General features: G+C 34.2%; 1 protein-coding gene across 1 annotated transcript; it reads right to left on the bottom strand.

Moving 5' to 3' along the window:
• Positions 1–6782: 6782 nt before the first annotated feature.
• On the bottom strand, positions 6783–10734 carry LOC130745934 (TPR repeat-containing thioredoxin TTL1-like). Its single transcript, XM_057598377.1, has 7 exons — positions 9518–10734; positions 9016–9211; positions 8720–8904; positions 8296–8629; positions 8013–8217; positions 7813–7919; positions 6783–7669 (listed from the first exon to the last, which is right to left on the bottom strand). Exons 1-7 carry the CDS (start codon positions 10276–10278, stop codon positions 7517–7519), a joined length of 1941 nt encoding a protein of 646 aa, XP_057454360.1. The 5' UTR covers positions 10279–10734; the 3' UTR covers positions 6783–7516.
• Positions 10735–13435: the final 2701 nt, after the last annotated feature.

Consider the following 13435-nt stretch of genomic DNA (forward strand, 5'->3'; position numbering starts at 1 on the left):
TGATTATGGAGTCAAACTATCCACAAGTTATATTTATTTTATTTTATTTGTAAATGTTAGTTGTTAGTAATGTTAGTAAATTAGTTATTCCTTCTCAGGGTTCGAACCCTTAACCCGTCATCCTTCATCTTATCAAACTCATACTAGTGTTTTTTACCCGCGCGTTGCACGGGAAATATGTATATTGTATTTGATACATTAATTAATACTTTGATTATTAAAAATATATTAAACAACAAATGAAATAGAAAAGTCAGAATTGATGAGTAAAGTTGACATAAAGACTTATCTTCTAAGCCCGATTGAGACCAAGAGGAACTCGTTTCACATTCTTTGTAAATATGAAGACGATAACACAAATCATAGATATAAGGAATTATCAACATATTAATCTTAAAAAAAATTAATGTGATAGTAGCACAAATCAGGATTGTGTAAGATATATCATAAAGTATAACATTATTGTGTTTATTCCAACTAAGTAGGGATGACAATAAGTAGGTACTATAGTACCATCTCCATACCCGCGTTTTTAAAAATTACATGTACCCGACTCCATACTCACGTGGGTAGCAACTCGAAGCTCTCCACCTTTAGACAATTCAATGTCATTATAGGAAGCTATCCATCTTTGCCAAAATCTAAATCTATGGATGACAATGGGTCTAAAAATCATACGGTACCCGCAAAAAATATCCACTATGGGTAGGGTAAAAAACCGCTAAATGGGTATGAGGTTGAGTATAGATAAATACCTGCAAAAAATAGAGGGTATGGGTGCGGGTATGGGTACTATAGTACCCAACCGGCCCATATCCGCACACATGTTGTTATTATTATTATTATTATTATTATTATTATTATTATTATTATTATTATTATTATTATTATTATTATTATTATTATTATTATTTGGGAATATATTAACAAATTAACTTAAGCTATAACTTTCAAACTCACTCTTTTAAAAAAAAAGTTTGGGATATATTAATAAATACTCTAAAAATAAATAATAAATAAATTAAGATAAAATCAAGAAATAAACCACCTAAATCCTAATCAAATCTAAAATTTAAATTTACTCTAAAAATAAATTAAAAATAAATTAAGATAAAATCAAGAAATAAACAACATAAATCCTAATCAAATCTAAAATTTTAAAATGTATTTTTTTTATGAGAATTAATCTGAGAATGACACGTTTTATTTTTTTTTTCCAATTAGTGAATATTCTGCACCCCAGAAGATTTTCTTTTCCTCAATCCTTTTGTTTTTGATTAAGAAGATAAAAGCAGGAATCCTTAAAGCATATGACATCTTACATTTAGTTGAAGAACAAAATCAATTCATGAAGAAGATTGAAACAGAAACCCAAAATGAAGTCTTGAAGAACAAAATACCCTCTTTCACCAATTTGAAAGGACTGTGGTGAAAGAATTGTATTTAGTGTATTTGTGAATCTTGGGGTGGAGCCCTTGTGAAACAAAAAACCAAAGGAACATTTCAATCAAGAGAAACAAAAAATGATGTATTGCCTCATATGTGCGCACCCCAGCAAATTATCTATATATGTAAGAAAAACACAAAATAATTCTCTCACCCAAAATAATTGTGGTTACTTCACCAATAAACTTATACTAACAATCAATTTAAATTGAACTTAAGGAAATATATAGAGTAAAGTAAGATAAGTCACCCAATTGACATACTAAAACATGAGTATATGCAAAACTAATGAGTTTGAGGAAAACATGAACCAATCTTAAGAATGAGCTAACCATACTCATGAAGATTAAATGTGAGCTCTTCATATGCTTTCATCAATTTGACTGACCTGTGCATCATTAAAAAAAAATTAGTAAGTTGTGCATCATTCACATACAGTGCAAATAGTATGCTTATACACACAGCTCAAACATGATGAATAAAAACGTGCAAAATTTGAGAAATGAATATAAATTTGGGCTATCCTAAGTTTCGTAAATTTCTATAAATTATACCAAAATCTGATTTAGAATGGCTTCAAACGCATGGATTTCTACAAACTATACTAAAATCTGGTTTTAAAAAATACAAAAGCGGAAGTAGAACAATGGAAAAAATATTACGTCTTCAACAATGATTCGTTAAAGGGTCTATGCTAAAATTTGTAAACTTTTGGATCAAAACACACAAAATATGTGAAATTTAAGAATCCAGGATTGAATTACGAACAAAGGATAAACTGAAATAGCACAAACCATCAATCACAACATGATAAACTCTTCTTCACGTAACATCATCTTACAGCATACCTCTGTCGTGATCGCGACATGTGGCAGGGGTAGAAATAGCAGCTATCAAATCTCTGCGTGTCCATGGTAGCTTTGTGGACCTTCAGCACCAAATCAACTCCCTTTTCTTAGAATTAACATTAAATAAATAATAAGATAAATTAAGATAAAATCAAGAAATAAACAACCTAAATCCTAATCAAATCTAAACTTTAAAAAGGTACTAAATAAAGATAGATAAAAACTACCAAAATCTAGCAAATCACAATAAAAAACTCATAAAATCCTGAATTAAATAAAAATATGAAAATTCAATAAAAATACCATAAAATTTCATTTATACTCTAAATGTAACTCAAAAATAAAATAAAATATTTCATGAAATTAAAATTAAATAAATAATAAATAACGATAGATAAAAACTATCAAAATCTAGTAAATCACAATAAAAACTCATAAAATCCTGCATTAATTAAAAATTCGAAAATTCAATAAAAATTAATTAGTATACTCTATAAATAAATGTAAAATAAAATAAAATATTTCCTGGAAGTAAAATTAAATAAATAATAAGATAAAATAGAGAAATAAACAACCTAAATTCTAATCAAATCTAAAATTTAAAAAGGTACTAAATAAAGATAGATAAAAACTACCAAGTCTAGCAAATCACAATAAAAACTCATAAAATCCTGAATTAATTAAAAATCTGAAAATTTAAGAAAATTTTATTAATATACTCTAAAAGTGAATCTAAAATAAAATAAAGTATTTTCTGGATTTAAAATAAAAGATAAGATAAATTAAAATAAAATTAAGAAATAAACAACCTAAATCACAATCAAATCTAATATTAAAAATGGTATTAAATAAAGATAGATAAAAATTAACAAAATCTAGCAAATCACAATAAAAACTCATAAAATCCCGAATTAATAAAAAATTCGAAAATTCAATAAAAATTAATCAATTTATTCTAAAAATTAATTTTGAAATAAATTAAAAGACCAAATCTTATCTTTTAAAATAATATAAATCAATTATTTTAGAATATATAAAATTAAAACATATATCAATTGAAATTTATATCTTCTAAAATAATATCAATTAATTAGGTTAGAATATATAAAATTAAAATATATATCAATTGAAAATTATATCCTCTAACAAATTGACACGTGAAATAATTTTTATGAGAATTAATCTGGGAGCGACACGTCACTAACTTGGCCTGTGGGAGCGACACGTCATGCTAGAAGTTGTTCTTTTCTAATATATATAGATAGATGTCTCCTAACTCACCACTTGAGCTAACAAACCCTTAACCCGTCATCATTCATCTCATCAAACCCATATGTCTCATAACTCTTACCACTTGAGCTAACACTTGGAGACATCTACAAGTTGTATCAAACCTTATTGGTACATTTAGGCATCATCTATGAGATGAATAATTGACAAAAAAAAAATTCTTTCTCTTCACTTTTCTACCAATAAAACAACGAATTATAAGAGGATATGATTACATATAACAAACTTTAAAGGATAAGAGACATATATTAGCATTATTTTATCGCAAACAACAAATTACAAGAGGGTATATGATTATATTATCCTACTTCATCTTATCCCAACCAAATGAATTTTAAAAGATTTAAAAGTCAAATTAAATTTAATAGTACGTCTAATTATTGATCCTCAATTATTAACACCCCCTTTGCTTCTAGAACAGATACTAGCTTGTAAGAGGCGAGGTCAGAAATTAAACAGTGAAAATGCAATTTTCTTACACTAACTAATTAATGGGTCGGGGTGCTTCTTTAAGCACATATAAATGGACTTCTCTGGATGAACTTTGGAGGCATATAATTAAGATCCAACCGGCTAAGACAAATTAACATCATCCGTGATTCTAGGAGGATGATACCCATAATCCATGCAATAATAATGTCAATGCCAATGCCAAGCCATATGATCATTACTCATTAGGATCAAGAACAAGAAAATAGAAAACGACCTTCAATATATATATGTACACATCATATCCAATGTCCATTGCTCAAAACTAGACTAGACGACAGGGACAACTCCAACGCCCCATCTTCCCCCTCTTTCATCTGCAGTCTGTGGAATCCACACTAAATTCATTATTGTAGCCACTAGCCACAACGGCTACAATGTTACATTTCTTGATTTCATGATATTGTCGTACACCGTACGTTTTAGTACAGTAGTAGTGAGTAGCATACACCACCAACCCTTTTACCTTCATTAATCTACTTATCATTAATTATAATTATTTATTATGTTATTAATTTGGTTCCATTTTTTCCTAATATATATAATGTATAAATGTTCATAGATAAAATTTGAGCTAAGTTCTCCTAGTTATAGTTATAAGTACACTAATATTGTTTTCTTTTCAAAACTTTAGTATACTTATAAGTTATAACTATAACTATAACTACAATAATGATATTTGAAACAAGTTGATTAAAAATTTATACTTTATCTCGTTTATTTTAAATATCATTAATTTATGAAAAATATGATATTTTGACTCAAACTTTTTGTCTAATTAGACAACCCCTAATAGTACTATTAATATACACCAGGCAGTCCTTTTCTGGATTTGATGTGTTTAATTATGATTTTTGACTTTACAGCACACGTGTGGCCCACGCGAAGCGATTTCAGCTGGGTTGTTTTATTTTAACTGATGGGTTGGATTTGGACACACCGACAAACGGTTCGTAACTTGAGATTGAGAATGAGATCAGAACACACTTCTCAATCTCATCAAATAGTACTTGTTTTTTCAACTCCCACTATTAATTAAAATTCGTATAAAATCTATCACTAATCTATCTCACGTTGACTTTAATACCACCTCCCATTTAGTGAAAGCCACATTTGGTATTATAAATTTTACTTATTAGGAAGTAGGAATAGGAATAGATAGTATATATAGACTCACTTTCTAGTTTCTAATGCCTCTGTTTGAATACCCGTCGCTTGTACAATACATGCATTTTTTTCTTGAAGCTTTATAAACTGTAACCTCCAATATTACGCACGTTAAAAGTAACCCAACAACACTATCCTAAACTTTTATAAAGCGTTGTGTTTGGAATTGCTTCAAGTAGGAACTTGGCTAAGCCAATATTACGCGTCTTGACATATTCTCATGCACTTTCACCTAAACTTGGCTAAGCCAATAAGTTTATAGAATTACTAATGCGATTGGCAAGTCCTTGTCCAAGCTCTGTTCCTACCTTGGTTCAATCTCAGCTTTCAAATTGCAGCTAATATAGGTAGGTGAAAAGTATAATACTACTACTACTACCTTTGAAGCAGGTTAATTGTTCGTACTTAGTATATCATTTTTTTGTGACATTAGTTGAGCAATTAAACTCATGTGGCCATGCCTCTCTCTATAGTCTACACTACACAGGTCCACAATGAATTGCAATCGATGACCTATTAAAGTGAGTTGCTGCCTCGGTGTATTACAGAGACAATACAGTTCACATACAGAGCAGCAAATAGCGGCACATCAAACACCGACCATCACCACCTTTTGGACTCTTTAGAGTAGGTCAGAGAAAAGATAGCAACTTCTTAATTAATGCCCACAACACCCCCAAACAACTAGAATTTTTTTTTACTTGATTAAACTTTTTGTCAATATATTTTCAGGAATCCATGATTTTAGTTCTATGAATTCAACTGCTCAAAATAAACATTATTTTTAAATAAATATTCCTCCATGTTAAATGTAACTTAGAAAAATACTTAAATAAATACTTGTTTTTTTGAAAGTGTAAATAAATACTTGTTGTTTTTATTAAATGTTCACTTTGTAAAAAAAAAAAACCAAAATATTTATCCACTTAAAATTTAAAGAGAACATTAAATGATAATATTCTAAATAATGTTCTTGTGGAAAAATAATGAAAATATATTCTAAAGGGTAAAATAAGAAAATAAAATTTTTAAAAAAATTTGTAAAATAACTTGTATACCCGAACATACAAGTAAACTAGTGTCATATCAAACAAGAAACAATTATTGCATGATCACTTAATTAAGTTATTTAGCCAAACATTATTGAGCTTCTCAAGGATTGTGTTAGGTAAGTAAACAAAGAATGGAGGTGGCGTTAAAAATGAATTAGTGGTCCACCGCCGAATTGAATAAAAGGACAGTGCAAAAAGATAGAGTTATGAATTGTATCAACCACCACAGGCTACTCCCCTCTCTTCACTCACTCAATAACATCATAACCAACCTTCATTTATAAACACATGTACCTTGCCTTTAGATGTCAAACATAACCAAAAGAAACCCATCGTCTTAAATGCCATAACCGACTCATTTCCAATCCCAAGACCAAGTCAGCTTTTTCCAACCTCTGCTCAATGCATAAATGACAATTCCTTCTCAACACTCATCAGTTTTATGCTTTCACTCTTAAATACAACACACAAAAGGCAACAGATTTCAAACTAAAAAAAATATGGGAACTTTTATTATTGATTAAATGGCCAAGACAGGAATTGAAGAAGAAAAAAAACAATAATAATAACAATTTAATTCTCCCTTTGCTAACTCAATAGGTACCCCAACCCCCACCACTGCTCATCCTAACTCTCAACCCTCAATGGCTTCCTTCCAGTGTCGAGTGTATATATATAAATATATATCATCACATATATACATGTACAGATCCCCCTCTAACTAGCACAACAGAATAACCTCCCTTTCCCTTGTGTTATATATACCTGTCTATACCTGTCTATTGTAGAAGGTAATTTAAACTGATAATCAAATAAATTGTACAGACATAAAAACATTTTTTTTCTTTTTAACCTTGAAAAGAAACTGGTGGTACAAGAACAGCTAGCTGGCCTAGTGAACTGAAAAGGAGTAGAGTAGAGGAAAAGAAAATTGACAAAGGGAGTAGGGAGGAAGAACATGGAACCAAAGAGCAATGGGGAATGAATGAATAAATAAAAACACCAAAAGGGACTGGACTATCTCTTTGGTTCCAATGGCATTGGATGCTAACACGATTATTATCTGGATTTTGACTATGTCACAGGTATCATGCGAAGATTTTATGGTGGGATCTCAAAAGACTGGAAGAACTGTGGAGGGAGACTAGAGTGTTGTGTTTAACTGCAAGAAGGAATTGCACAAGACAACAAACAACACAGAAGAAGAATTACAAGTCATGAGTGCTAAGAGCTGTAATGCCTCACAGTGTGTTCCAATATGTCGCGACTAGGGCAAATGATTTCCTTCACTCTACTGCCATTTTTGTATATCTTGAAGGTTGGTACAACCCTAACGTTCTCAGCGGTTGCAATTGTCGGGCTTTCTTGAATGTCCACCTTTGATCAGAGATAAAAAAAATTGAATGCATTAGGAAAGTCCAATATCTTTCTACATTATATGTAAAAAGAATCAGAAAATTATACAACAGTGAGTGAAGTAAAAACCAAATTGGAAAAAGTAAATGTGTTAAGTGAGCTACCTTGAGGAAGTTAATAGATGGATATCGACCACACAGTGTATCCACAAATGGTGAAATTTGCTGGCAGTGGGAGTTAGATGCAACCTCAAAATGGACAACAGAAACACCTACCAAATATATAGAGAGAATATTAGGAGATTTGAGAAACCACAACTGACGAAACGAGTTGCAGAAGACTCGTCTTTCACAATTTTAATTACCTGGTAAAGATACTGCAGCTCTAAACTGCTCAAGACCTGACACTTCTTCCACTTCACCACCGAATTTTAAATTAGACACGTCTTCCCCACGTGATTTCTTCAGTGCAACTTGCGAGTGAAAAAGAGCCTCAGCAACTTCATTGTCGTTCGGAAGTTCTCTCCGCAAGACCTCATAATCTTTGACTGCTTCTTCCCACCGTTCTAGCTGCATTAAACACGAAGAGATGGTAATATTATTACATGACAAGTATACGGAACCATAAAGAATAACAAGTCAACATACCTTGCAATTTGATGCAGCTCTTCTAAGAAGAGCTTTCGTGTAATTTGGTTGGATATGTAAAGCTCGGTTGGAGTCTTCAATTGATCTTTCCCACTGACCAAGCTTGAACCAACAAGCCGCTCTGTTGCAATATAGAACAGAATTGGAAGGGTCTAGTCTCAGACCTTCCCCATAGGCTGAGCAAGCCTCAGTGAACCTTTCAGATTTGAAAAGATCATTTCCTCGCATCCGAGCTCTTGCCACCATCCTTACATTGTTCAGCAAAACAGCAACTTCAACGTGGCGGGAATCGATCTGACTGGCTTTCTCAGCAGCTGTAACTGCACTCTCAAACCTGCAATACATCCACCGTATATTTTCAGTCTTCAACAAAAACCAATGTCAACTTAGGATTCTGATTGGGGTACATAATATCTGAACTCACCTTCCCAATGCCATCTCAATCTGAGCTCTAACAAAGTAGGAATAAGCTTCAGAAAGCATCCCAAAAAATCTAGCCTGAGAAGAGGAACTTGTATGTGGTTCCGATTTTGGAACATGTGACAAAATTGATTCCGCATCATCAATTTGATGGACCTTCAAAAAGGCTTCTGCTCTACACATAAAGAGCTGTACATTCAATTTCCAACCAGTTCAGACATTTTATACACACATCTATAACATATTCAACTCAGACATAACACAGGATAATTACAATAATAACAATAGTACAATATATACCTGAGGCGAAGAATCCGCTCCAGCAGTAACAGCAGCATCAACTTCCCTGAGAACACTTTTCCAATCCCCTATCCTCCTAACATCTGCACATTTGCTTATATGTTTTTCCACCATTTGCAACTTGTGCATCTCCGACGGATCCGGATGCAGCCCCGGATAACAGAGGTGCTTCCTGGCATTCTCAACTTGTCCTAACCTGTGCCACCATTACCACTTCTCACATCAAAACTATCCCTTATACATAAAAGCAATGAATGTAAATCCAAATAAACTTGCAGATCAGAACCTTTGCAATGCCATCTAAAGCTAACATGTAAAAAGCTTCGAATTCCAACACAAACAACTCAATGAAATATAAAGAGAAAACACTTAATCTTAAAAGGGAAAACACTAAATCTCATCAAAAAATGGATTAGATCCAACTCATCAACAATGCATAAGAGAAATGAGAACACACATTGCAATATTACACTAACAGGTGTGATCTCTCTCTTGGTCTCACCTGAGAAAAAGAGAAGCCAAACGCTGATGAGCCCTGCTATAATTAGGATCCAATCTCACAGCTTCCTCACATTCCCTCACCGCTTCCACCAGCCGTTTCAAACCCGTCAGCGCCGCGGCACGGTTGCTCCGGTAAGCAGGGCTGGCCGGCGACAACGCAATCGCGCGGTCATAAAAGCTCAACGCATCCGCAAAGTGACCCTTCTTGTAATGCTCATTCCCTGCTTTCTTGAGCTCCTCTGGATCCATACTCTGGACTCCTCTCTTCAAAGGGTCACTAACGGCCACGGTGGTGGTTCCTCCGCCGCCGCCGCCACGCATAATGCTTCCGTGGCCATAGTTGGTCGTACCGGAACCGAGAACATCCGTCCGGGAGGTCCGGCTCGGCGCTGCCATGCCGGTTTTCAGGATCCTGCCAGATGGGCAAATGTTTCCGGTGGGGAGAACATTCATCACCGGCGAGGTGACGGACTGGAACAGCGGCGGTGGAGCTGATCCAGAATCGGATCTGGCGTGACCCAGCTTGGATCCCTTAGCGGTGGGGCTGTTCTCGCTGGAGCCAGAAAGCTCGCCGGAATCGGATCTTCTAGGAACCGGGTTTCGACCACCGGAGAACGATCCGGATGAGCCAGAACTGCTGCTGGCGGCGGCGGGTCCGCGCGTTCGCAATGGCGAAACGGGGGAACCTAGATCGAGCTCTCGGAAATCCGGTTTGTTGAACCCGATGACGTCGGAAACGGGTTTTCCCGAGGAATGCGACATTGTTATTTTGATTTTCTCGGGAAACAAACAGAAAGTTAGAGTTAGAGCGAGTGGAGTTGAGAGTTGAGAGGAGCAGTTGAAGAAGAACTAGACATGAATGGATGGTAGAGAGAGAAGAGAAGGGATGGGATGGGATGGGGATCTCGTGATATAAAATGAGTGAGCAAGTAAAGAATGAATGAATTCTTAGAGAGAGAATAAAGCTTTTCTTTGTTTCTAGAGAGAGAGAGAGAGTGAGTGAATGGGGTATCAGTGAGAGCGAGGAGAGAGAAACAAGAGGAAGAAATGAGAAAAAGGGAGAGTGAGCTTTTCTTTTCTTTTCCTCCTCCTCACCTGCTGCTTCACGAGACAGATTTGATTTTGCTTGAGCCAATTGTCACCCACTCTCTTTGGAAATGTGTGAGAACCACTCTCTAGTCTCTCACATTCATTCTCTTTCTCAATTCTCAATTCTCATACTTCCGCCCAAAGCCAAGTTTCTCATTCTCTGTCACTTCTCCATTTCACTTGCCACTTGTCCTCCTTCTTAATTATTCTAACAAAGTGTAGATAAGTTCCTGCATTTTTATTTCTCCTTCTATATTTTAGATAAAAAAAAAATTAGTAAATTGTTTTTCAAAAAATGGTAAACAAAAAACATCTCCAAACTACTAGACAGATGCTATTAACATGCTTGGATGACTTGCTCCAGAGTGCGCAGGAGATTTCCTTAAAAAGAGTTGTCGACAAACTACGATTTTACTACACACCCGAAATTCAAGTAACATCATATTTCTTCATTATATTGTTTTTAAATTATTTTGGCACCATATAATATATCTGTGCAGAGCAGTGTGCAACGAATTTCTTCTCCTCGTGCCCCCACAATTAAAACTCATTAATGCTGTTTTACCTTAAAAGGACACACATTAATTTCCTAACTCATGAAATACATAATGACAATTCATTCACTGCTTCAAATTCCTCGTAAATCACAAACAGCACAAAATATTTTAATTAGATTTTAAGAGCTTGGTAAGTTTCACACCTATCCTTCAATCTTTTTTTTTGAAAGTACCTATATATTCTTCAATCTTAGTAGAACTAAGAAAACATACCACCAGTAAATGGAAGAAAGACTTGGTTCAATTTTTACACATATGGTGTCGAAATTCCAAGTTACATGCTTGACAACCAAGGTATGAGCCATGGAAAGCAAAGTCACATTGTCACCCAGAAATTATGACAAAACAATAGTACTAGCAATTGCTATTATTAAGGCAATTGAAGTATAATTAAGATCCCAAAATCTAAAACAAAAGCCAAATAAAATACTCAACAGTCAATATATTAGTACTCCGGGTCGTTTCACACCTAATAGCATCTTTCGGTTTAAAAGTTTTCACTCCATAAAATCTACTAGTATTAATAGTTTCTCTTAATTCATGACTTCTCATCTAATGCATATGTGAAATTTTCAAACATGCGTCATCGATCAGTGACTTTGCTGAATTTCCTGCATGCCTCATGTTTGATGTTAATTAAAATAAAGAGTTTCCCACCAGTTAAACCTTGTGCTAGTGGCATTGAAATATTGCATTGCCACCAAGTCCATAATGAGAAGCGTACGTAATCATGCATCCTCATCCCAATCGGCAATCTCCAAACAAATAGCAACTCCTATACCACGTGCCAAACTGGAACAGTTTGTGGGCCGGCCCCACAAGCATCAAAATCAACTCAGGCATCAGAAAGAGATAGCACCATCCAGGCTAAGAACAAAAACAATTCCACCTCCTCACCAAAGAGAACAAAACTTCTGATCTTCAATGGTGAAGATTATCACTATTGGAAGGCCAGGATTCCACACAAATTGGCCTTTAGGATGGCTAAGCTAATGACACATGATCAACAGAGTCACTATGAGTTACATGTCAAAGACAAGTTTTATCTAGCTAGCATATGAGATCCAAACATATCTGATTATGACAAAGTTCATAGCTACTCAACAGCTAAGGAAATCTAGGACTGTAGTCTGTAGGACATCCTGGTATATACATCACAAAGAAATAAATCATGTCAAAGAAACAAAGATAGCACTTCAAGGGAAAAGGGCACTTAGAGGCGGAGCCGCTGCAAAAATGTGACATTGCGGTGCTTTTTTCTTCCGCCATAGGTTAGGTGCGCGCAATTAGACGGAGTCAATTTTAAACTAGGGCTGGTTCCTGAGCTACTTAGGGTTGTTTAGTTTCGCGGCGGTTGGGTTAACCACCGCAAAGTGATTAATATTATTAAGAAATTCAAAACCCTAAGTTACATTTCAAAACCCACTTCACCTTTCTTTTTCCCCTTTCCGCATTTCTTATCTCATAGATCGCATTTTAAAATTTGAACATCTTTCACTTCACGTTAAACCCATTCACGTTTCTTCTTGCGATTTCACTGATTGAAGAAACGTTCCTTTGAAATTCTAAGTGGACAATTATTATGAAACAAATATTTTCTCTCTAAATAAACAGTTATTTTGAAACGGATAGAGGATATTCACTGCGAGTAAAAGTGTATGAGGTTAAGGAGCTAGGATTGAAGTTTGAAAGACACTTAGATTCACAAACCATTGATTTTCAGGTATTGTAACAGGTTTAATTGAAAAAGTTTGGTAACTTGCTTCTTACCAACTTCCATTTATGTATTTTAAATTGTATTCTTTTTATCCGAGCTTCCATGTAAACTTTGGGGTTATATATTTTGCTTTTATACTGCTGATTTTGTTTACCATTTTATTTGAGAGTGAATGAGTGATTACCTATAGAGGTCAACAGTGATGTGACGAATCCAGAAATTTGATGTTGTGAAGGCAATATATACATATAAATTCGTAAAAAAAATTAATATATACTATTAGAATTGAGGGCATTTTGTACCAAATGGGACAAAGGTGAGAGCATGTTTCTACCAAAAAGACCATAAAAAACCACATACTTTTATTACTCAAGTCAAGACATTTAGCAATATGGAACACAAGTAAGGGCATTTTTTTACCAAAGGATCCATAATAAACCACATACTTTTACTAAAATTTTTTTCTAATGATTTTTTTCAAAATTAAGTGAGGGCACATGCCCTCATAGCTTATACATAGATCTGCCCCTGGAGGTCAAAATCGGCCTGTTGCCAA

This window comes from Lotus japonicus, chromosome 3 (assembly GCF_012489685.1).
Source record: "Lotus japonicus ecotype B-129 chromosome 3, LjGifu_v1.2".
Classification (NCBI taxonomy): domain Eukaryota; kingdom Viridiplantae; phylum Streptophyta; class Magnoliopsida; order Fabales; family Fabaceae; genus Lotus; species Lotus japonicus.

Bases quoted from the DNA above. Each gene is read 5' to 3' on its own strand.
- LOC130745934 (XM_057598377.1), bottom strand. From the start codon at position 10,278: ATGTCGCATTCCTCGGGAAAACCCGTTTCCGACGTCATCGGGTTCAAC. The intron at 8,218-8,295 runs GTATGTTGACTT...TGTTTAATGCAG, and splicing joins GAGCTGCATCAAATTGCAAG to CTAGAACGGTGGGAAGAAGC. The intron at 7,920-8,012 runs GTAATTAAAATT...TATATTTGGTAG, and splicing joins AGCTGCAGTATCTTTACCAG to GTGTTTCTGTTGTCCATTTT.